Below are 25829 nucleotides of genomic sequence, written 5' to 3'. Positions count from 1 at the left end.
GCCAGCCTATGCCACATAGTAGAACCCTATCTTAAAAAAAAAAAAATTTTAGAAAAATTTTAAAAGAATAATTTCTTACCAGCTCTTTTCAGACCCACATGGTGAGTCAGTGATATAGAAGATGACCTTTGTTTTGGGATTGTCAGTAGATTCGAACTAAAAGGCCCATTTAGATAGCATCCATGACTAAAAAGGAAAGATAATAGATTAAGAATTGTAAAATAATTTAATTATTTTCCTTTTCTTTTCTCAGTGGTCTCTAATTCAGTTAACAAATATCTGCTTACACATTTAGATCCTAGTCCTATATCTAGTGCCTAAGATCCAAAGCAATAGTTAGTATATTTTTTTCTGTTAAAGGACAAGATAATAAATTGTTGACTGGAGGCTATAAGTTCTGTACTCAACTCTGCCATGGTAGCACAAAAGCATCCACAAACAATAATAAATGAATTGGTATGGCTGTGTTTCAATAAAATTTTCTTTACAAAAATAGGTTAGGGGGGCTGGGGATGTGGATCAAGTGGTAGCTCGCTCGCCTGGCATGCGTGCGGCCTGGGTTGGATCCTTAGCACCACATACAAACAAAGATGTTGTGTCCGCCAAAACCAAAAAATAAATATTAAAATTCTCTCTCTCTCTCTCTCTCTCTCTCTCTCTCTCTCTCTTAAAAACAAAAATTGGATAGGGATCAGAATAGGTCTGGAAAATAGAGTCTGATGATCCCTGGCCTCACAGATTATCATTATCACCTGGAGAACTTCTTAAAACACAGATCACTGGTCGTATCTCCAGGATTTCTGATTCAGTAGGTCTGGGATAGGGCTAAAGAATGTCCTTTTCTAACAAGTTCTTAGATAATGTTTGTATTGATGGTTCAAGGACTTCACTGAGAATCAATGTCTAAAATATAACTTTTCATCATTTTCTATTCCCCTTTCTCACAGATAATGACGACCTTTATCTCAGTAATTCCCTTTAACTGAAATATTTATGATAAGTTTTAGGAGAGTTATGAAAAATAATAGTCACAGTATACTAGTATGATAAAAAAATGAAGTTTATTATAACAATTTGCAAAATAAACAAAGTAATAATATATATGGAAGTTTGTGGCACAATGCCACGCACATATAAAACACATCTTTAGATATTCACTAGCTTATTTTCTTCTACTGGTTGATTCTTGATGTAGGCATTCTGCCAGAAGGGCAAGAACAAATCTAGATTCTCTCTCTAGTTTTATTCAACATTTTTTAGTGTAGGTTAAGTTCTCAATAAGCTTCTCCCCAACTCTTTCCACCTTTCCTGCAGTTCCTCATTCTATTTACTCAAGATCAAGTGTTCTGTGACTGCAGAAGCCTTTATTATTGCCTCTCTTATAACACTTTCCCATATTCATAATTTTGCTGCTTATATATTCAGTTGCTTGCCAATTTGTGAGTTGAGCTATATCTGTGTTCCACAGATCTGTGTGGGATAAATGAATGATAGTTTCTTTAGATTCCTACTCTAAGGTTAATACAGAAAAAATATTTTCTGCTCTCATATCTGAAGTGAACAGACTCTTTTCTTCACACGATTAAGCATCATAATCCAATATGGGATGCTGAACCCCCTCAGGATATTTGTTAAAGCAACAACTTCAAAGATCCATGTTAATGCAATCCCAAACTCTTCACAGTGATTGAACAGGCCTCATAGGAGTAGTACTTGTTAACAAAAGTAAAAAGTGAAAAGTGCCATTAAATAGTCAAAGAAAGTGCTATAGAAAACCAGAGGTGAAACAGATTACTTTTCCTTCAAGAACAAGAGAAGAAAATGTCAGAGTGACTTGTCTGCATTTGTTTTTGCAGTGCTGAGGATGAACCCTGGGCCTTGTGCACTAATACTGAATGCTCCAATTCTGAACAATAGTTCCAGTCTTCAAAGTGTTACTCCTAAGTGGTAATACCTTAGCCCAATTAAAGATGTACAGATATAAGGGTAAGAAGTGCTATTTCAGTTAAATTCCTTTTATATTAAAAAGGGGCACAGAAATAGACAAAGAGAACATCAAATAGTTAAAAGCTTAACTAGGGTTTCAAATAAAATAGAGAAAGATGATGTTAGAAAGATAGTTTAGTGTTGTAAATGAATGGACTCCTTAAATAGTAAAATCACAAGTCCACTAAGAGATGACCAATAATAAACTCTATTAATTTAATTTAATAGAGTGATTGATTAAATGGAACGATCCTTCTTTCTCTAGTTATCTCCCTCAGATTCTTTTTATCAAAGCTATGCACAGCTCCCTGGGTTATAGTACTTCACTTTTTTTTTTTTCCCAAGCAAAGCTTGAGGTAGAGCAAAATTAAATTCTATGCTGTTCTTTATACCACTAAGGTATCACTCTTTACCCAAATATTTTATTTACTTCAATTTTCTTGACATATACTTCAGCTTAATTTTAATTTTTTTGTACCGAGGACTGAACCCAGGAGTACTCAAACACTGAAGCCACATCTCAAACCCTTTTTAATTATTTTATTTTGAGGAGGGGTCTTGTTAAAATGCTTAGGGCCTCACTAAGTTGCTGAAGTTACCTTTGAACTTTCAGTCTATTGAGAGTCGGAATGGCCCCTGGCATTTTGCCAGAAGTAATGGTTGAGAGGTGAACCCAGCGAGCCATTAAGATGGTGATAATTAAATTAAGCTGAGTATAATTGCTGTACTGGATGATGCTGGATTGAAACAGGCTGTGTATTGAGTTGTATATGGACCCTGCTGTCTGACAATAGGGCGGCTCCTGCTGCCTCGCGCCCGCTATTTTGGAGTTCTCCTGGAGTTCTCCGGGGGTTCCTGTTGAGCCCCTTGAGCCAGGCGGAGGGTGAAAGAGTTCCCGGGAAGTGCGCATGGGGTGCTGGTGGAGTTTGGGCAACAAAGGAGTTCCTGTTTGAACCTACAAGTGCCTCGTGGGGGCTTGGTTATTTTGTGCTCAGCCAGACTGCGGCATCAGTCCTCCTGCCTCAGCCTCCCAAATTGCTAGGATTATAGGTATACGCCACCACACCTGACTCAACTTAATTTTCAAATGGTGTTTTTAAACAAAGGACAATGCTTCATATATTCCCGTGGTCAAAGTACACTTCAAAATGTATTACCAAGAAGCTCTAATTTTTCTTTAAAGTAGATGTATATAAGCCTTGTCCAGTGAGGTCTTTATCACTTTATTCTTCACATTTTTAAATATTTCATGAGGCATATAATTTTGTTTTAATGACAGTTAAGTGAATATATAGAATCTACCTACATTTACCCTATATGAACACTTTTCAGGGTTAAAGATTAGTTTTCTCTGGACCATGTTTGTTGTTGTTGTTGTTTTAGTACTGATCATCTCAGGCAGCAGGATAAAAATGTTCTTACCTCAATGTAGTTAAAGAAACTTTTTTTAAAAATGTTTTTTAGTTGTAGATGGACATAATATCTTTATTTATTTATTTTTATGTCGTGCTGAGGATTGAACCCAGTGCTTCACACAGGCAAGGCAGGCAGGCGCTCTACCACTGAGCTACAGCTAGAGCACCTCCACTTCCCTTTTTAATCCCCAAAATATTCTCAAGATAATGCTTCCTATGGCTTAAAAAAAGAAATCTGTTATATTTTCAGTTCACTCCTTCACTGTCCTACTTCTATTTAAAAAATAAAAAGACTGTCATGTTTAGGCTATAGGCAAAAATCTATATCAATGCTCATTTTCCTGTACTATATTCTTCATATTTCAAACCATTCCTCTTTTACACATAATTTTGCTTGATTTTTCTTTTATAAAAACTAAGTTCACCTATTTGAATGTATTGTAAAAGATTCAAATTAATAACCACTGAAGTATCTGGAAAATTATAATTATCTAATTATATTTCACATATAAATCTTAAATAAATTTTAACAGAAAAAATTGCTATGCTCCAATCCTGCCATCTACTGTTTCAAATGTGAAACTATACAGCTCAAACTAAAGTACAACACATGACCCAAAGTAACAGAGTGGTGTAACACTGCATTTATAGAAATTTCAATTTTATTAGCATAGTTAACTGACTAAAAAGAAGTTTTAGTCCATGCAAGAGATCAATACCTTTACTGGCTTTCAGAAAAATATTGAATTCTTTGTTATGAAAGTAAATGACATTTACATTCAAAAGATTTTAATTCCTGCAATTTTTCCAGCCTCATTTAGTTGTAGTCACTGAAACCTTTACTTTATAGGATTAGCGCTGTTTTATCACAAGTAAATTCTCAACAGACTACAGAACATATTAGTACTCACAGCCACCAATAGAAACAGGGTTCAAAGAGTCTTGCTATATTATCCTAGCAACTGTGATGAGCCTGGGGAACATGATCATCCTTTCACAAACCAGTACCTCTGTTGGTCTAACTTTGCATACTATACACTGGATTGCTGTCTGCCCCTCTAACGGCCATCTTCACCCATTTAAAAGCTGTCCTAGTACCCTGTCCTAAATTGACCCTAGTTTTCCTAAAATAAATCACTGACCCATGTTCTTAAGGCTCCAGCATGCTTTGTATCTGACCTATCTTATGTTTTGAGAGAGGGCTTGTCAGCTTCTTTGTAAGAATTGGTTTCTTGACTACACCTACGATTATAGCCTATGTTATCCTACACCTAAAATGCTTCAACCATTCCTTTCTGCTTTTAAAAATATTTCAAACTTTATTTTCAAAAACAAAGTATATGCTTTAAGTTTCTTTAAAAGATTCTGAGGATTTTACCTTGAAATGCCAAATTCTTGGTGAGGTCTTTTGCCATTACTGCGTTCCCACCTTGAAGACTGCTCAATAGGTAGCAATCCTGAAGTTCCTGAGCTCCTTCTCAGCTGTGGAGTTGGTAAGCTATTCCTACTACTTAGACCCTGTTAAATAATTTAATAATTGTTAAACTTGTCATGCTTTTACATGCTGCATGTGGAAAAAATGATGGCACGTAAAAATATCAACACAAAAGTATATTTTTAACACGTATAGGAGAAAGTAAAAATTTCATTCTGAAAAATCTATCCAAATTTCACATTCTATACTGTTGGTCTATTTTTCTTCCTCCCACTAAAAAAAAAAAAACAATTCCTGAACTCCTTGCAATTTAAACTAGATTTTTTTTCCATTTGCACATTTCACTCTTAAAGAAAAAAAAATGGAAATTGGAAATTTGGAAATTTAAAAGTGGATATGGAAGATTGACCTGAAAAATCAACTTCAGAGGAGAAGTTTAGAATCAGAGATGTCCAGTCCTAAAGCCCAAAACTTTTAGATTTTCAGTACAAAGGGCATTTATACCCTGTATAATTATTATGTTTAAAATGTTTCCAGTAAACCAATAAACTTTTCCACATAGAAAACATAGTAACAAACATAATACTGCTATGATTTTTTTAAAAAAATTTTTATTAGTTTGCTATGATATTTTTTTACTTTAAATGTTCACAGCCTCTATTTATTTATTTCTTAGTTGTAGATGGACACCACTCCTTTATTTATCCATTTATTTATTTATTTACTTACTTATTTACTTAGTGGTGCTGAGAATCAAACCCCATGCCTCACACATTCTAGGCAGACACTCTACCACTGAGTCACAAACCTCAGCCTTATAATTTTTATGATTAAGGTTTTAAAAAATTATTATTTTTTAAAAGTACTATCAGGAGCAATAAATTTCAATAGAAAATGCAAAGAACAAGCAACACATAATGTGAAGACTAACTCAAGAATACATTAATGAATTATTTTATTGACTCTATCCCTTTTAAATGTTGTGATTAACCTTTTTCTTATGAGGTAGAATGCTAAATAAATAAATAAAGTTACATAATTAAGTTCCACTGTTAAGAGAGTTCTGCAGGCACGACTATATGAACTTTAGAAATAAAAGAATCAGGGACTGGGGATGTGGCTCAAGCGGTAGCTCGCTCGCCTGGCATGTGTCCGGCCCGGGTTCGATCCTCAGCGCCACATACAAACAAAGATGTTGTGTCTGCCGAGAACTGAAAAAAAATAAATATTAAAAAAATTCTCTCTCTCTCTCTCTCTCTCTCTCTCTCTCTCTCTTTAAAAAAAGAAAAAAGAAAAGAAAAAAGAAATAAAAGAATCAGCTGGGAACTGTGGTGCACGCCTATAATCCTAGCAGCTTCAGAGGCTGAGGAAAGAGGATCGCAAGTTCAAAGCCAGTCTCAGTAACTCTGTGAGGCCCTAAGCAACTTAGCGAGACCCTGTCTCAAAATAAAAAATTTTAAGAAGGGCTGTTGGGGTTGGGTTGTGGCTCAGCATTAGAGCACTTGCCTAGCATGTGCAAGGCCCTGTGTTTGAACCTCAGCACCACATAACAATATATAAACAAAATAAAGGTACTGTGTACAACTAAAAAATAAATATTAAAAAAAAAAAGGGGCTGGGAATGTGGCACAGTGGTTAACAGCTCCTGGATTCAATCTCTGGTACCTAAATAAATAAATAAGTAAATAAAAGAATCACATAACTACTCATGATCCAGAGAGTAATCAATAATTTTCAAATCCTTTCGCTCTAATTCTGCTCACTAAGCTTTTCAGCGTTTCTAAACTCTAATGCTGAGATCTGAACAAAGTGAAATTATCTGATCAAAATTGCTCCAAAAACTGTGTTTACCTTTTTCTAAGTTCTATTCCACTACTAGAATTGACAAATTAACAAATTTTAATTTTATCCTCTCTGAGTTTTCTTACTTATAGGGTAAATTAGCTGAACTAAGATAATCCCTAAATGTTTCTAATTTTATGGTTTTAGATAATGGTAAAGATCCCAATAATAATCAAATAAAACAAATAAAAGCACTCTGAAAAAGCATAACATATACCTATTTAGAATAGTAATATTATTTCTTAAAGGAAATCCTATTTTGTAGTACTGATAAACAGAAATTAATTCCGTATCTAATAATGGAAAAATCAGTACCTCTTGGTTTATAGCAATCTCCAGTGGATTAAATGGGTGAGGGAGAAACAGCATTCATGAAAATTATTTTTAAGTAACACTGTGTAATTCATAAAATGAATATTGGAATGATCATTTATGGTTTGGGGTTCAAAAGAACAATTTCTGGATTCTAAAGAGTACAACAGATTAATATGAGTTTGTTATACAAGCCCAGAAATAAATGTTTATTGTTCATACTTCTTAACAACAATAGCAATAATAATATACATACAAGCTCTATCTCCTAATTATACCAATATTATTTAAAAAAACCTAAATATTCATCTAGAATTATTTGAGTTTATAAAACTTCATAAATAAAGTCCCAAGCTGGTCAATAAAAGGTAAAAAAGGTTGATCCTTCAAAAGGAAATTGTATGTAATATAACTTTAAAAGAAGCAGTTTTAGCCAGGTGCAATGGCATGCACCTATAATCCCAGTGGGTTGGGAGGCTGAGACAGGAGAATTAGGAGTTCAAAGCTTCTCTCAGCAATAGACAGGCACTAAGCACCTCAGTGAGACCCTGTCTCTAAATAAAACACAAAATAAGGCTGGGTATATGGCTCAGTGGTTGAGTGCCCCTGAGTTCAATCCCCCTCCCCTCCCAAAAAAGAAGAAATTTTAATGTGAAAATATCATTCAATGTTATCAATAGGATTAAAATTGTATTTTAACCTTGTGAAGTTTTCGATCTCCTTTCTCAGTTGGATCCTCTATTTCAGAGCAGGGGTAAAATCCAGGAAATGGTGTGAGAGGATTAATCTTTGGCCTACAAGACCCAGAAAATGCACCCATCAAGCTACTGATACTTCGTAGGGAAGAAATGACTTGTGGAGGAAGGCTTGGGTCACTCAGAAGATCTGACACCATATTGCGAGCCTCATTTAGCACTGAAAGATCAACTCCATTTCCACCTCCAGAATTCTAGAAAAGAAAAGAGTAAAATTATGTATTTTTTACACAAAAAAACTTAACATTTAAGAAAACTAACTCTACTCTAAATCAACGTCTATTTCATAATGCATAAGTAATTTAATCCTATTAAATATATACTTTCATTCATTTGAATGACATAAATGGTATATAATAAGTGGTATGATTCTAATTTAAATTTTTTGATATATGCTACAATACTACAGACACTATAAGCTTTAATTTTTTATTTTTCATGAGCTTACCTCATTTTAATGGAATGCATTACTACTGATTTACTTTATAATTAGTATAGAACTAAATCTATATTTACTTTGTTTATAATTTATACATTTCATTTATTTATGAACAATTTTCTTTCTTTTTTACCAAAATTTATTTTGAACATATAAATCATTTCTTTCATTTACCTTATTCACTTAAGAAGCCATTTAGCGTAGGAATAGCTTTATTGCAAAGCTTCCAGAGTTTGAAATCTAGACTTCAATCCTGTGTGACCTTGAACAAATTATTTAACATCTGAACATTATTTAGTTTCTTCAATGCAAAATGGAGGTAAAAGCATTTACTCTTAAGGGCTGATGTGAGAATTAAATATGATAAACATGTCAAGCACATAAGGCATTTACTAATGTATTTGAAGTGTAACAATAAATAGTATTACTACTATTAACATTATGGTAAACATAAGATAAAATTTCCAAAAAATGGTGTGAAAGTTCATAAGAGAAAAGTTTAAGCTGAATGATTATGAGAAATTTTATGGAAGGGGTAGTCTTTCAGCTGAGCCCTAAAACTGTGGTAGGATTTTGTTTATAAATATTAGGGGAAAGTAATTTTTTACAGTAAAACTGAAGAAAAATGTATTGGGTAAGCTCATTACATAAGAAGGAAAGGCACATAAATAAAGGTACAAAAGTGGAAATATAGGCAATATGAAATTGCTGAAGAACAGGCTACATAAAAAAATAAGCGTACAAAGGCACAAATTTTTGAGACCACTAGACTCCAAGCTAAGTAATGAAGGGTCATACAGGTTTTGAGCAGGCTAAAAAGAAAAATGCAGGAAAAAGGAAGTGATGGAAAGGCAATGCAATTTTAGAGAGTGTAGTCAGGGGATGCCTCACTTTGAATTTATGTCAAGACCTGATGAGATATGAAACAAGCATTGTACACAGACAGGCTAGCAAGTGTGAAGATCCAGAAGCAGAATCCTGCCTGGCTTTGTTGAGAAACAACACAGAGGCCAGTACAGCTGGAACAGAGTAAATGAAGGAAAAAGTAATAGAAGATCAGTGGAAGAGGCAAAAAGAAATAAAGAAAGGGACATTTTGTGTGAGTTCTTTTAAGTCTGTGACAAGGATTTTCACTTTTATTGTAGGTGAAATAAGAGAAATGCACATAACAGACATATCAAACTAAATATTTGAATTATTTAATATAATTTTAAAAGTTGAACTTAAATTCCTATTTCTCATTGACTTATATTTGACAAAATCTTGATTTTGGACAGAAAGCTAAGCATAGTTTTTACATTTTAAATGGTTATTAAAGAAGGAGCAAAGAGGAGGAGCAGAAAGGAACAAAAGAGGGAAAAAGGAAGAGGAACAGTTTCAGTGGTGGCAGTGGCCATGCCTTGCCTTAATGTTAAAATACCTGCTCTCTTATCCTTCATAGAAAAAAAAATTTTGACTAGAAAGCTGAAATAAAATACTAATAGCAAACATTTCAAGGTAACATAGCACAATCAAGCATCAGGGTTTAAAAAGTCTAGAACCAGAGCTAAGATAAAAGTGAACCCTGGGCTGGGGTCGTGACTCAGTGGCAGAGCACTCACCTGGCATGTGTGAGGCACTGGGTTCAATCCTCAGTACCACATACCAATAAATAATTTAAAAAAATTTTTTTAAAAAAGTGAACCCAACATTCTGTACTACTTTTTCCCTCAAGGAATTGGCACAGGGCAGACAGGCTGAGAAGCAAAGCAGTCAAGAAGCTAGGAAACAGAGTAGAGCTCTCAGTAGTCTCAAGGGGCTAGGAAAACAAATTTGGAGTTCACAGGATCAAGGCAGGGACAACCTGAAAGGCTAAGCAAGATCCAGACTAATGAAAAAAAAGAAGTAAGCTTAAATTCCTAACTGCTTTTCCCCTGAGGGAATTTGCAAAGTTATAAGCAGAGGGGCTAAGAGATGGAGAAACCAAACCCAGTAGAATTTCTCAAAAGATCTCTATTTTGAAAGTAAAAAAGAGCTTCCAAAATCAGAACTGAATCAACTGGATAACCATGGATGGGGGCGGGGGGACGACTATCATTAGCTACCTATCACACTATAAAAATACCAACAAACTTAACTGAAAAATTAATTCCAACTGCATTACAGATCTAAAGATGAAAAGTAAAACAAGAAAATTTCTAGAAGGTAACACAGAAGAAAAACTTCATGACCTTGGGAGCAGAGATCTTAAATAGAACACCGAACAAGCAAGGAACAGTGAAGTGAACTTATAGTCCCAAGCTACTTGGAAAGCTGAGCAAGGAGGAAGCACTTGAGTCTAGGCATTAGAGGCCAGCCCAGGCAACTTAGAGATTCCAGCTCTTACAAAACAAGAAGGGAGAAAGAAGGAAGGTAGGGGGAGGAAAGCAGGGAGAGGGCAGGTGAAAGAGGAGGAGGGGGAGAAGGAACAACATAAGAATCACAAACCAAAAAGGAAATGCCTAACAAATTAGCTCTCTATTAAAAGATGGAATATCTTTATCAAAAGATACCATAAAAAGGCCACAGACCTGAAGAAATCTTTAATCAACACAGATTACATATATATGTATATATATGTATGTATGTATATGTATATATGTATACACATATACACTCGGTCCAGAATAAAGTAAAAGAAAACTGGACAAAAGTCTTGAGCTAGCAATCAACTCCAAAATAGATAGCCAACCAAAAGAGTATTGAGAGTATCTCAGAATCATTACTTACAAGAGAAAAATCTGAAAATAAAACAAATGTCTGCCTACCTACACAACAAATAAATAATTGTAATATATTCATTCAATGACGTGCTATATAGAATATATATGAATAGATTGCTTCTTCACGAAATAACATTAATTAATCTCACAGATTTTTTTTTTTTCTGAAAAGAAAGAAGTAGAACAAATACATGCAACCAGAGGCTTGGGATGCTGAGGCAGGAAGATATCGAGTTCAAAGTCAGCCTCAGCAATGATGAGGTGCTAAGCAACTCAGTGAGACCCTGTCTCTAAATAAAATACAAAATAGGGCTGGGGATGTGGTTCAGTGGTTGAGTGCCCCTGAGTTCAATCCCCAATACCAAAAAAAAATAAAAATAAAAATAAAGAATACATGCAGCCACTTCCATTTACATAAAATTCAAAGACAGGAAAGACTAAGCTGTAAAGGCAGAAATCAGGATTGCTATAATGCTTGGGGGAAGCTAACGAGAATAAAAGTATAAGGGGGCTTTTGGGGCATAAGTGAGGGTTTTGGGATACCATAATTCTCCATTTCTTCAAATAGGTACTATTTAGATGGGATGTACAGCTTGTGGACATTCACTGAGCTGTACATTTTTCTGTATGTATAATTCAATAAAATGTTTACCAAAATATGAAAGGTGTTTTTACTTTCCTAATAAGATATTCTGTGATTTCTTTTGCTTCATCTCATATATGACCTTAACTCTGCTTTTGTTCTTTAGATCAGAACACCACATCAGAAAAGAAAAATAATCTCATCCTGAATATAGAAATATTAAATTATTCTGAGCCCAGGTTATATTAGCAACATTTTAAAAACATTTATGTAAGTTTGATTTCGTGTTTCCTTTTTTTCTTGTGTTTTTCCTGTTTGGGGTTGTTGTTTTTGTTTTTTAATTCACCTCAGTGAAGGCTTTTGCCAGTTTACTTCAGTTAAAGAAAATTTTATGGCACAGAAATCTCGTGAATGTAACTTCATTTTAAAAGTCAAAAGTTTCATTACAGATAGCAGTTATTAGGGGATCACTCATATTTACCTGGTAATGAGGCTTATACCACTGCTTCAAGTCCCAATCCCAAAGAATCATCTGGAAAAAAAAAATTCATTTGGTTACCAAACAGAAATAAATGAACAAATATGTGTAAAGACAAATTTTAGTCTCCTTAATTATAGCTATCTCAAATAACTTAAAATAACTTTAAAGTAAAATATAAATCCAATATTACATCCAATCACTAAATACAAAAGAAAAATTGAATATCATCAAACTTTTCTTCCCCTCCCCACCCTCTGCAAAGTCTTATCATCCATCATCTTAAAACCAGTGTCAAGGGGTGGAGCTATTTCTTAACAAGGCATTTTTGTGAAAAGCACTTTAAAAATCTTGTTGTATTTGGGGTTAGATTAAGTACAAAAGAGTGAATTTATAAAAATAATACACACCCCTTCTAATATGCAGATAAGTAATGGCTGCTTGCCGGTTTGTCTCCTTTTTAGGCTATCAATGGTAACTTCTTAGCCCCAGACTAGTTTTATCCTTCCTTTCTTCCTAAGAGGCTTTCTGGCTGATTCACTTTCAAAGATAGTTGTTACTACACTCAAGGAGACTTTAATTTAGTAGGTTACAATTGCCACCTACTATTAATCCTAAATTTCTTTGAGGTTTATTGAGTTAATAAATAAGTCTCAACCTTTTGCTTAATTCATTTTACTTGCTATTTTCTAGTTTTGGACCTTACTCGAATATCAGACTATTTAATTTATAATATAATCATTATTTCTATACATTGAAACATTTGTTTCTTGTCCTTGGTTTTAAATCTTTTGGTTGGAAAAAGTCTTTAAGTGTTACCTATTCTATCATTGGTCCAATATTTTATCAGGATTTGAAAAAACTAAAAGGAACATAAAAATATTTCAGACTTTGCAAGCCATATAAGGTCTCTATGGCATTTTCTTTGTTTTTGTGTTTCTTTTATACTTTATAAGTTTTTTTTTTTTTTTTTAATTCTTAGCTCCAGGATCATGTAAAAACAGGCTGCTGGCAGAATTTTGTCAGTAGGCTATAATATGCTAACTCTTATTTTAGCTAGTATACTCAAAATTATTCAAAAAATTGTCAATCATTATCACCATCTCCTTGTCCACACCTTGAAGAAGAGTAATCACTTTCTTTTCAATAAAGAGAAATCCATTTCTTTCCAAAGAAAATCAAGACATTCTACATCCACTTACTAAATTCATGAACCAGTATCCACAAAATAGTTACACTGTAGCTACAAAATATGTTATATTTTAGCAGACTTACTAAATTTACTCATTAAATTTATTTCATATGACCATAAATATGGTCCTTATATAATTATTTCGGGTTGTGATTTGATCAGCATACAATCCAGATTCTAGACAAACTCTTTAGGGAAGCTTAAGATGTTCATAGCTTCCTAAAAATACACTAAGGTTAATAAATAACTTACAATCCCTAAGATTCTTTTGTACTTGATATGCTATTACCCATTTCTCCATGCTATTTGTCTACAACTGGCTCTTTAGACTCAACTGGAATATTTTACTTCTGTCTATACTTTAGCTTGTCAAAATTTATTTGGAGATTGAGGAAGTCTACAAAAGCTTATTCATCTTCCTCCCATCATCAAAACATTTGTAAATCTGAGTTTTCTCAAGTTCACTAATAATAGTCTAAAATAGACAGGAGTGAACTCTGAGGTTTATGATATGTCACTAAAAATTACCCATGAGATTGGCATCAAGTCAATAATTTGTATTCTAAATCTATTTCTGTATTTCTTCCACAAGGATATCATCAAACAGATGCAGTAATCTAAACATTAAGATTATTTTTTGCTAATTCAAGCATACCTCTAATAGGATACTGTAATACTGAATTGTCTTCTTATCTCTCCACTTCCTTGATTCATGACTAAATAAACATTGCTTTTAAAATATTTGCACTCTACTAACAGGAGACATATTTGTATTTATATATTCCTCAATGGGAGTGCCACCACTCCAAGCAGGTGAATTTTGACAATTAAAATAATATTTAGCCCTCCAAAGGCCACAATACATAAACAGATACATTGCACATGAAGAAATAAATCAAAATTTATTATTTATCATTATTATTATTATTTGTTATTAAAATTTCATGGAGAGGGATGGGTCAACAGGGAAAAGATGTTCAAAGAGCTCCTGGTTGAGGCGTGGGAATTACAAAGAAAAGAGGTTGAAAAACACTGATATAAAGGAATCTGCTGATAAATTAAAAGAGCAATCCCATTTTAGCTTACATTCTAAAAACATTCCCCAAAGCATTTCAAGGCTGCCTACACAAAAGGGGCTGCTAACATGAGAAGTAATGTATACTCTATTTCAACTGTAATCTTAGAGGTCTACAAAACTTCACAATTTTCAATGCTTTTTTCTCTCCACTTACTCTCTTTTTATGCTTTTATTAGTCCATTATAGTTATACATAATAGCTGGGTTCATTTTGATGTAATCAAACATGAATGGAATTTAATCTTGTTCCATTTCAGTCCCTCTATTTACTCGTTTTAGATCTCTCTACTATTTTCTGTAGAAAATGTAGACTTGTTGTATATCTCTTAATAAATTCACTCCTTCTAGCCCTTTCTCCGACTATGGTTTTCTCCCATTTATATTTGTTAGGTTGGTTTTAAATCAGCTCTTAAGCAGCAGCTCACTCTTATTTGCAGTCACTTTCTACAGGATCAAAATTATGTCACCCAAAATCAGTAGGATTAGGCTAAAATTTCCTTCATAGCAAGAATTAAAAATAGACACAGTGAAAACCACAAAGAGCTGGCAAACAAACCTCCTTCTAAGTAATCTGAACTAGAATATCAAAATGATTTTGAGAAAATGAAAATTTCTGCAAAAAAAAAAAAAAGAGAAAGAAAGAAAGAAAGAAAGAAAGAAAATGAATGGCCCAGGAATTCCAGTTAGGTATATTCTTATAGCAGCATTATGGCCCACAAAATCATAAATATAGAAATTAAGAGTAAAAACTTAGATAATATGCCAGCATAATGGCTGACTAGAGGTGCCCAGCAAGATTTCCTACACAATAAAAAGACCAAAATGTGCAAAAGACAACAACTCCAACTCCTATTGAAGTGTTTGAGACAAAATGTTGGGATGTGGCAGAATTCTGCACAGAAAGGAGACTCAAGGTGTTTTTATAAAGATGGTAACGAAGCACACATCATCTACTATTCCATATTTCCAGTCAAGACCAACCCTGAATCAAGAGAGATTTCACACAGAATAAAGTAAGCAGAAGATTCATAGAAGACCCAATAATGCCACAGACACCTGAAAAAAAAAAAAAAAGAAAGCCACACCACGAATCAAACAAATGTTACCATTCATTATTGATATACCTGAAGGAGAAAAGAGGGGGAAAAGGCATAGAAATCCCATTCAATAAAATAATAGCTGAAAACATACAAATCTTCAGAAAGATATGAACATCTAGGTCTAGAAAGTTCAAAGGACCTCAAACAGATTTGGCCAGAAAAGCCCCTCTGTGAGGCATATTACAGTCAAACTGTTAAAAGTCCAAAAACAGTAGGAGAGAAGTGTCAAATGACATATAAGGGAATTCCTACTAAACCAATAGCAGACTTCTCTCTAGAAACCTTACGAACCAAGGAGAGACTAGGGTAATATATGCAATGTCCTGGACGCAAAGAATTACCAACCAATAATGTTATATCCAGAAAATTTACCCTTCAGAAATGAAAAAGAAATCAAATCTAAGAAAAAAATTGAGGAAATTTATTATCACCAGACTGACTTTACAAAAATACTAAGGAAGCCCTACAGTAGGGGTAAGAAATGATAACTACCATCATAAAAATATGCAAAAGTATAAAACTCCATAGTAGAGCAGATGCAGGGGAAAAAAAGAAAAATAACAGAATCAAGCATTAACAATACAGAATACTAAATTCACAAAGATGAATAAGAGAGAAAGAAATAAGGAAGAAAGGAAGGAAATGCAAAACAATGAGAAAATAACAATGACAGGCATATATCTTTACTTATCAATAATAATCTTGAATGTAAATGAATTAAATCTCCCAATTAAGTATTTAGACTGAATTGATAGGAAAAAAAAAGACTAAATTGATAGACAAAGAAGGTCAGAAAGGGAATCAATTTAACCAGAGGAAATAATAATTATAAATATATATGCACCCAATTATATAAAGCCAGAGCACCAATTATATAAAGCAAACATTCTTAGATCTAAAGGGAGAGATAGTCTTTAATATAATAATAATAATAATAATAACAACAATAATAATAATAATAGGGGATATCTCAACTCCCCACTTTCATCAATGGACAGATCATCCATACAAAAAAAAAATCAACAAAGAAGCATAAAAACTGAACTATACTGTACACCAAATAGACCCAACAGCCATTTACAGAACATTTTTACCTAACAGCTGTGGAATACATATTCTTTTCATCAGTCAATGGGATGTTCTCCAAGGTGGACTATATGTTAGGCCACAAAACTTGTTGCCTAATATATAGGTTTTTTTTACAACAAATTTGTAAAACCTGAAATCATATCCCATATCTCTTCTGATAAGAATGAAATAAAACTAGAAATCAACAAGAACTTTACAAATTGTACAAGTACCTAGAAATCGAATGAGGCAATCTTGAATGCCCAAGGAGTCAATGAAGAAATTGAAAGGGAAATTTTAAATTTTCTTGAAACAAATGAAAATGGGTTTGGAACTCCAAAACCTACATAATATAGAAAAGTATGACTAAGATCAAAGTGTATATCAATAATTACCCAAATAAAAAAAAGAAAGAGTTCAAATGAACAACCTAATGATGTAACTTAAGGAAGTAGAAAGTCAAGAACAAATTAAACCCAATATTAAGCAGAAGGAAAGAAATTACAGAGACAATAGAAGAAATAAATGAGTATAGACAGGCACAGTGGCACATACCTATAATCCCAGTGACTCAGGAGGCCAAGACAGGAAGATTGTAAGTTCAAAGCCAGCCTCAGAAATCTAGTGAGGCCCTAAGTCTCAAAATAATAATAAATAAATAATAGTAATACAGAGTTAGGGATGTAGTACAGTGGTAAAATACCATTGGATTCACAATCTTCACTACCAAAAAATAAAATATGAATACAGACTTAAAAAGAAAACCAATGAAATAAAGTATTGGTTTTTTAAAAAAGAAATCAACATCAATGAACTTTAAGCTAGACTAACCAAGAAAAAACTAGAACCCAAACAAATAAAATCAGAGATGAAAAAGGTGGTATTACAACCGATACTAAAGAAATACAAAGGGGATCTATTATAGGACTATTAGGGATCCATTAGGACTATCTATTAGAGACTATTATGATCAATTATACACCAAAAACCTACCAAAATTGAGCCATAAGGACACAGAAAACCTAAGCAGACCAAAAAAAATCTGAAATTTGGTTAGTAAGAAAAATTTCCCAACAAAGAAAAGACTAGTATTAGATGGCTTCACCACTTGCAGTGGCAAATTTACACTTTTCAAAATCTTCTAAAAATTCTTCTTTAAAAAAAGAACTAATGACAAAATGTAATACTTCACATCAACATAATAAAGAACAAAACCCATATGATCACTTCAATAGATGCAGAAAAGCATTCAATAAAATTCAATATTCCTTCATGATAAAAGTACTCAAAAATTAGGTATAGAAGGAACATACCTCAAACACAATGAAGGCTATGTATGCCAAACCCATGATCAACACCATATTGAATGAGGAAAAGCTTAAAGTGTTTCCTTTACGATCAGGAGCAAGTCAAGGATGCCTACTTTCCCCGCTTGATTCAACACAATACTGGACGCCTTAGCAAGAGCAATAGGCAAGAGAAAAAAGTAAAGTCCATCCAAACAGGAAAAGAGGAAGTCAAATTATACCTGCTAGTAGATGACATGTTTTTTTTATTGGACACGGCAGGTTCCAGAGCATGTTTGTACTTAATAGGCCTGTAAAGAGAACTAATGACACTGGACAGAGGGGGAGATATCCAAAGTAGCAAAATCTTCAAGATTTTAAAGATTTTGGAGATATTGCTAAATGCCTCTGTAATATTAGAATGCATATTATTTTATATATATTATGTATACATAATTATATATTGTTAATTATATACAATATATTTATAATACAAATTTATGACTATATGTATAAATAAAATGTATATATGTAATATATACACAAAAATGTAAAATATATACATATAAAGCATATAAAAATACATATACACATTTATAATATTAGGAAGATTTTAAACTAGGAAACAGTAATAAGAATATTAGCCACTTTCGGACTGGGATTGTGGCTCAGAGGTAGAGCACTCGCCTAGCACACATAAGGCCCTGGGTTCGATCCTCAGCACCACATAAAAATAAAATATATTGTGTCCACCTATAACTAAAAAATATGCTAAAAAAAAAAAAAAGAATATTAGCCACTTTGTATCAAATTACAATCTTTGAATCAACAGATTTTCCTCAATAGTCTGAAATATTTAGAGACAAATGGAAAAACTAAACACACACACATATATATATTTCATAACTGTGAAATTAAAATTAATTCTGATTCCCACAGAAATCTCAATATTATCATCTTCATAACCACTATATTCTTATCAGCCAGGCAGGTACCCAAAGATCTGTTTATTCTTTAAAAGTCATCTTAGTTAAAGTACCATGTCTGAATATTATTAATATTTGTTAAATATGCATTTTAACTATATTATATTATATCCACCCAAATATGAAAGAACTTAAAAGTAGTTTTCTGAAGCCTAAGGTGTTGATAAATACAGTGATATATATCAGAATAAATGTTAAGTATAATTCAAGAACAGGACTCTACTATAAAAAGAACATTCATCTCTATGTGTGATAATATCCACAAGCACATGAAAACAAAAGTGTTATTAGGATACAATTATCTAAAAGCTGGATTTTTAAAAGATGGTTATCCATTCTCTTTATATTCATCTGCACATTGTCTACTTTGAAACTTTATCAAATAATGACAGGAAACACAAAAACCTCTTTGGTAAACCCAAAGAATTTTCTAGAAAAAAAAAAAAAAAACATAATATTTTCTTAGTGAAGATTTTTGTTCCTAAAAGAGAAGAGACTAACAATCAAGGCACCAGATTCTGTGCTCCTCATAGCAAAAGCATATAATATAAAATATTACTGTGTAATAAAACTAGTCACACAAATGATAAACATTATGTTGAAAGAGAACAGATCAAAAATTTCCAAATGTATTTACCATTTGACACTTTGAGACATCACAGAATGGAAAAGACCTTATACAATGTAAAAGAGTAACTGCTGTTACATTTGTACACAGCAGATATTTTACTTTACTTCAAGATAAATACACTCATGTCCAAAGTCTAAATCATCTAGGTATTTATGCAATACACATAAGAAAAGATAGGCGGCAGCTTTTGTGCTTACCAATGAAAGAACCATATTATAAAAGGTGACTTTTCCTTTTCATAGTGGTAGAGGAACTGATATTGAATCCAGGGGTGCTCTATCACGGAGCTACATCCCCAGCCCCTCCCCTCTTTTCAAATATTTTTTTAGACTTTGATGGGCCTTATTTTATTCATTTATTTACATGCGGTGAGAATTGAACCCAGTGCCTCACACATACTAGGTGAGTGCTCTACCACTGAACCACAACCCCAGCTCCCCCAGCTCTTTTTATTTTGAGAAAGGGTCTAGGTTGCCCATGCTGGCCTTGAATATGTAATCCTCCTGTCTTAATCTCCTAAATCACAGGGATTATAAATATGTGCCACAGCACCCAGCAACTTTTTCCTATTTAATGACTAATTTGTAAACTATAGTATAGACTGGGAAATGTCTGTTGGAATCAGTTCTATGAATGAATGAGTTATTGTACCACAAGGAAGAACTTTTCAAAACACTGAGAGTGCTACACTAACTACAAATCTACACATTGCTTTTATTCACAGAAAAGAGACAATGGTTAAAACACATGTGCTAGACCATTTTTCAATGTTGAAGAAACAGCATAAGGGCTGGGATTGTGGCGTAGTGGTAGAGTGTTTGCCTAGCATGAGTAAGGCACTGGGTTCAATTCTCAGTACTGTATATAAATAAACAAATAAAGTCCATTGACAACTAAATAAATATTAAAAAAAGAAAAAAGAAACAGCATAAATGTGGACTGCAGATAGCCAAGTGGTACAGTACATTCTGTATTATAAGACATCATTTAATGAAAGTATAAAATCTTAACCTGCTCTTCTTAGGAGCTTTCAGAATTATTTGTTTCCTTTTAAACTCAAATATAATACACTATTAGAGATTATTGTATCTTTTCACACACTGTGGTTAGATATTTAAAACTAATTTTAAGAAAAGTACTATTTTTTTCTAAGTAACATACAAGGTATATACTATTTTAAAAAAATGTTACTTGATAAAGTTCAACCCAAGACTGTGCATTTATTTAAATTGAACTTCTCTTTGTGGTTAAAACGCTGAATCCTGATAAAAGTTTCTGTTTGAATATGTTTGTAAGTCTAACATGCTTTATGGAGCTCTACAAAACCACCAAAACCACAGTGAATCATCAGCAGTACAACCAGGAGATGTTATCAGGTTCAATTACGTCAATGAGGTTTTAGTTCATTGTTCCCCATGTAGCCAAAAAGAAAAACATATATGTGTCCTCAAATCAAACTTACAGAACTGTTAAATTTATGTGCAATTTAAGAGAATACTTTTGATAGTAAAACTCTGAATTATCTTTTATAACATCCTGTACTCTCCTATTTTTTAATGTCATTTTACTTGAGCTTTATGTACAAACCTATGCTAATAAAACTGAATTTCAGCACTTGCAACTTTTTCCATTTCTATGCCAACTTAGGACCAATGAAGACAAACATTTAATTCTCTGTGTTTATTGAACAGAAAGCAAAAACATAAAAGGATAGTCAAAAAGTTAAATTAATTATAGTTAGTTTAGACTAAAATGCAAAGATAGTAACCTTGATCCCAATGAGACCAAGGAAGAACCCCATTTAGAAAAAATGAGAGCAGAACTAGTAATTTCTTGGAAACTAATCTCTTTACTATTCTTACTAATCAAGTAATATGATGATGTCCATGATGACTTACACTGCATTCTATGTGCCTACTTAACATACACTGTCTCCTTTAATCTTCACTGGAATTCTCTGTATTTCTGTAATTCTCAACCTTATTTCTCTACAGATTATACAACAAACTATTGAAAGTTACATGACTAGTAAGAGACAGAGAATTTAAATCCTCATCTGCTTACTTCTAAAGTTCTAAGGATTATTAACCATAAATTACATGATGTATACTTATCATTTATTAAACAGTACCATATGTTACCAATGTGACAGGGTGCTTGACAGCATATGTGAAATCACAGCAATTTTGCAATTAGCCCCTCTATATATGAAGAAGTTGAGGCCTAGTGATTGTACTAATTACTTTACACTTGACTCCCAGATTCAGTTTTTGCTCTTCTCTGGACCCTGGGGAAGTTTAACCCTATGTATTCTGCATCATCTGAGTAACCCTGCAACATGTTTTTTCTTAAGTTTGGCCAATCTGAGCCAACAGCTGGAAACTGGAGTTTGGAGGAGAGAGAAAGCAAGGCTACTCCAATTCTCTGCGGTACCACTGTCTAGCAACAACTGTCTACTGCCCTCAAGACTACAGCTCTTACCAGGTGATCCTTTTTCGAACTTCAGCAAAACATCATTTCTACCCTTGTTCCTTCAGTCCCAGGTGAGGTTAACAGCTTTCCATAGTGATCTAACCTCTTGCCTATTCTCTTGATCTTAACAAAGGAGATTCTTCATTAAAATGTTCTTTTTTGAACAATCACTGAGTAAATTCTACATCTTACAGAGCCCCTAAGTAATACAGAGATTTGTTAACAAAATTCTTCCACATGTCAACTAACAAATGGCAGAGCTAGAATCTGAACAGTGGTTAATCTCCCTCCAATTTCATTACCTTTCACTATGATAGAAGGTAGTGATTAATACTGTCTATATGAGATTTTTCTTTTCACAAATGAAAAGTTTCTACCTAGACCTTGTTTTTACTTATCAGATCATCAAATTATTCTCTATTATCTATATAGATATACCCTGCATTTCATTCTGGTACTGCAGATGAACTGTGTGAGGTCTAGTCTACAACCATTCTTTCCACAGATGCAGATTTGACTCTACTAGTTATATATCACCAGAGATTCTCTGTTACAAGGTGGAACTATTACTGCACAGGGGAAAAACACTAGGCTCCACCATTCATTGTACTCTACAAATATCTGGAGTCTAATTGGAAGGATAATAGATTTTATTTAAAGTTAGCTTGAAGGAAGATAGAAGAAACTTTTATTTTCAAATGTCCATCTTCTGAGGGTCTGGGGCAAGGAAAGCTTTTGTAGGAAAGCTTTTACAAGAGGCAGCAAAGTGGGACAACAGGCAGGAAATCTAAAGATGCAGATTTAGTTAATCTGTGCTACACAGGCCAGGGCAGGGAACAGTTCCTATTCTCAGTGTTGTTTTTGTTTTTGTTTTCCCTCTCTGGGGGGTTGGAGGAGGCAGGACAACCCTTCAGTCTTTACTTTCAGTATGAGGAAACACAGGATGCAGAAAAACAGTTCTCAGGAAGTTGTCCTTAATTTCAATTTGTTTCACTCTATTATGGATCCCAATCCAATGATAAAAATGCTGCAACTTTCTCACACCTCAGACACACATACCTTGTCATGATTGTGCTTCCACAGACCACTATTCTATTTCTCTAACCCCTTTACAACAAAATTCCTCAGAAGAGTTGTATATATTGGTTGTTTCCAATTCCTCTTCTTTCATTCTCTCTTAAGTTCTCATCAGACTTTTGGCCCTTTTATCACCAAATTTGCTCATTAAGGTCTCTAATTAAGCCAACAGTCAATTCTCATTATTCCTATTTTTGATCTAACATCATTTGGCCCAATTGAACACTCTTCCCCGTTGAAATCACTTTTCTCACTTGGCTTCCAGAATATCCCACTCTCAGATTTCCAACTTCAGTTTCCTCTCTGGTCTTGCTTAGCATTTTTTTAATATATACATATTTTAGTTGTAAGTGAACACAATATCTTTACTTCATTTTTATGTGGTGCTCAGGATCAAACCCAGGGCCTCATGTGTGCTAGGCAAGCACTCTACCACTGAGCCACAACCCCAGCCCTTGCTTAGTATTTTGACACCTGTTATGGTTTGGATGTGAGATATCCCCCAAAAGCTCACATGTGAGACAATGCAAGAAGGTTCAGAGGAGAAATGATTGGGTAGTAAGAGTCCTAACCCAATCAGCAATTTAATCCACTGAAAGGGATTAACTAAATGGTAACTGAACAGGTAGGGTGTGGCTAAAGGAGGAGGAAATTGGGGCATGGCTTCGGGGTATATATTTGTATCTGGCAAATGGAGACTATCTCTCTGCCCCCAGGTCACCAAGATGTGAGCTGCTTCCCTCCACCACCCTCTTTGGCCATGATGTTCAGCCTCACCTTCAGCCCTGAGGAATGGAGCGGGTCTTCTGTGGACCAAGACTGAGGAAACCATGAGCCTTCAAAAAAAACTCTTCCTCCTCTGTAATTGTGCTGGTCAAGTCCTCTAGTCACAGCAGTGGAAAACCTGACTGAAACAACCCAACATTGTTGGGTCCCAGAGCTCGAACTTTAGGCCTTTTGTCTTTTCTTTCTTGCCAGGCTAAATAAATAACTTCAGTAAATTAATGATAAACTTATTAAATTATCATTTAACTAATGATAAATTTATTTATCCTCTCCTTTGGGCTAAAGAATCATCTATCCAATTGTCTGCTCAACAACTCCAATGGACTAACAGACATCTCAAACTTAACATTTTCTAAACTCAACTGATACTCCTCTTAAACATGTTCTATCCATGGCTGTCCCCCATCTCAATTAATGGCACCCCATTCTTACCTGAAAAACATAACTCCTACCTTGAATAAATGTTTTCATTTTAAGTTACAATAAAATTTCAGTAGGTATGAGATTAGGTTAAGAGCAGTTAGTATTTAAAAGACTTTACCAGAACATCTAAACAATTTAAGATTATATGAGAAATATCCAAAAAAAAAAAATACTCTAGAATTCCAAGCATAGTTTATTAAAGGAAAAAAAAAAAGATTTAAAGGAGTGGGGGAATGGTCCTCACTTCAAAAACAGGAATATGCTATAAACTAGGCTCTAGGTCTGAAAAAGAAGACCTTAAAAGGAGATCACAAGCCAAGGTCCTTTAGGGAAGATCTGAGATACGCCTAGACTGGTGGTTTTATAACAAGTTCTAGAAATACCCCCATCCAATACCACATACAATAACTAGAAATACCACATACAATAACTCAGGCAGTCTGATGTGTAACAGTATACAACAGGGGGATCCAACGTGGCGGCGGGCACGGAGAGATCAAGTCTCTGACCTCTTCAGCTGCGCGGGCATAGGGAGTCGTAAACCATCTAAATGCTGTTTGCTCAGGATCACTAGGCAATGCTGAGCTGACGTGGATCTGGAGCAAACAGTCTGGGCCTCTCAGAACACACACCGGATCGGATGAATTCAAGCTCCCGTTCGCCTGCTTCTCACAGACAAACTGCTGTGACTCAGCACTAAACGATCCCGCTGAAACAACTGGTCGGCCCTTCTGAACCTACGGAGGTAAATGCCAACCGAGCCTTCATAGGCAGTGGCCACAGGATTGAAACAGGGCTTGGGAGAGCCAGTCAGGACCCACCCGTTGCATTGCTCACCCGGCAAAGGGAAACGAACTGTCGCCATTTGCATGGGATACCACCATGGCAGAGAACTGACGTCACCAGAATGCGGCAGAGGAGATAACTCCATTGAAACTGGCGGAGACAGGTGTGTAACCCCCTAGCCTTCCCTCTCCACACAGCGGGGAAACCTAAAGGGCCCCTCCCAGCTCTCCCGTAAGGGCCCCTCCCAGCTCTCCCGTGAGCGCCATAGCCAGACCGAGGGAATCAGGAGTGGCGCGGGACCCGCAGCGCGGAACTCCCGGCTACTGCTCCCACCAGTGCTGACAACTGAGGTCTCTTGCACCAGCTACCGGGGGCGTGGCTACCGGAGGGCAAGCAAAATTCGCTGAGGGTTCTCAGCCCCAAGCTCTACAAACTTAGGGTCTGAGGGAATGGCAAACAGGGAGAGTGTGCCCAGTCGTTCATGAAAACAGGGCTCCCGGGAGCAGCAGACCTGGCGTGTAGCCAGTATTGTGGTGAGCGTCACCGGTGAGCGGGGCCTGGCTTGAGGAAAAGTGGGGAAGTGACTAGACACAAGAGAAGTCCCTAGGCACTCAGGATTGGAGACCCGCCCAGTCTGGGAGGAGGAGCTGCTGCACAGTGATTGGTTCCCATGTATTGAAAGGAGAAGCTTGGCCCAGTGGGCACAGCTCCACCTACTGGAAGAGAAGTTAATCAAACTCTAAGACTGCATTTATTAATTTTTTTTTAAATTTGGGGTTTTTTTAATTTTCATTTTTTTTGTTGTTTTTTAAATTTTTTTTTAATTTTAATTTTTATGTTTTTTATTATTTTTCTTAATGTTTTTTCTTTTTTTATTTTCTTTTTTTATTTTCTATTTTTTTCTTTTGTCTTTTCATTTCTTTTCAATTTTCTTATTCCCCCTTCCTTGAATTCTACCT

At 34.5% G+C, this 25829-nt stretch overlaps 1 protein-coding gene across 1 annotated transcript in view; it reads right to left on the bottom strand.

The window, feature by feature from the left end:
- The window catches only part of Pde3b (phosphodiesterase 3B), a 165147-nt gene that overhangs the window by 49902 nt on the left and 89416 nt on the right, over positions 1–25829 (bottom strand). The window contains exons 3-6 of the mRNA XM_048788202.1: positions 11990–12040; positions 7691–7939; positions 4780–4919; positions 80–186 (exon numbers count right to left, since the gene is read on the bottom strand). Of these exons, the coding sequence (XP_048644159.1) occupies positions 80–186; positions 4780–4919; positions 7691–7939; positions 11990–12040 (547 nt within the window). The remainder of the gene's footprint in view (positions 1–79; positions 187–4779; positions 4920–7690; positions 7940–11989; positions 12041–25829) is intronic.

The sequence above is a fragment of the Marmota marmota genome, unplaced genomic scaffold, assembly GCF_001458135.2.
Source record: "Marmota marmota marmota unplaced genomic scaffold, marMar, whole genome shotgun sequence".
Taxonomy (NCBI): domain Eukaryota; kingdom Metazoa; phylum Chordata; class Mammalia; order Rodentia; family Sciuridae; genus Marmota; species Marmota marmota.
This window is presented reverse-complemented; position numbering and strand designations above follow the sequence as displayed.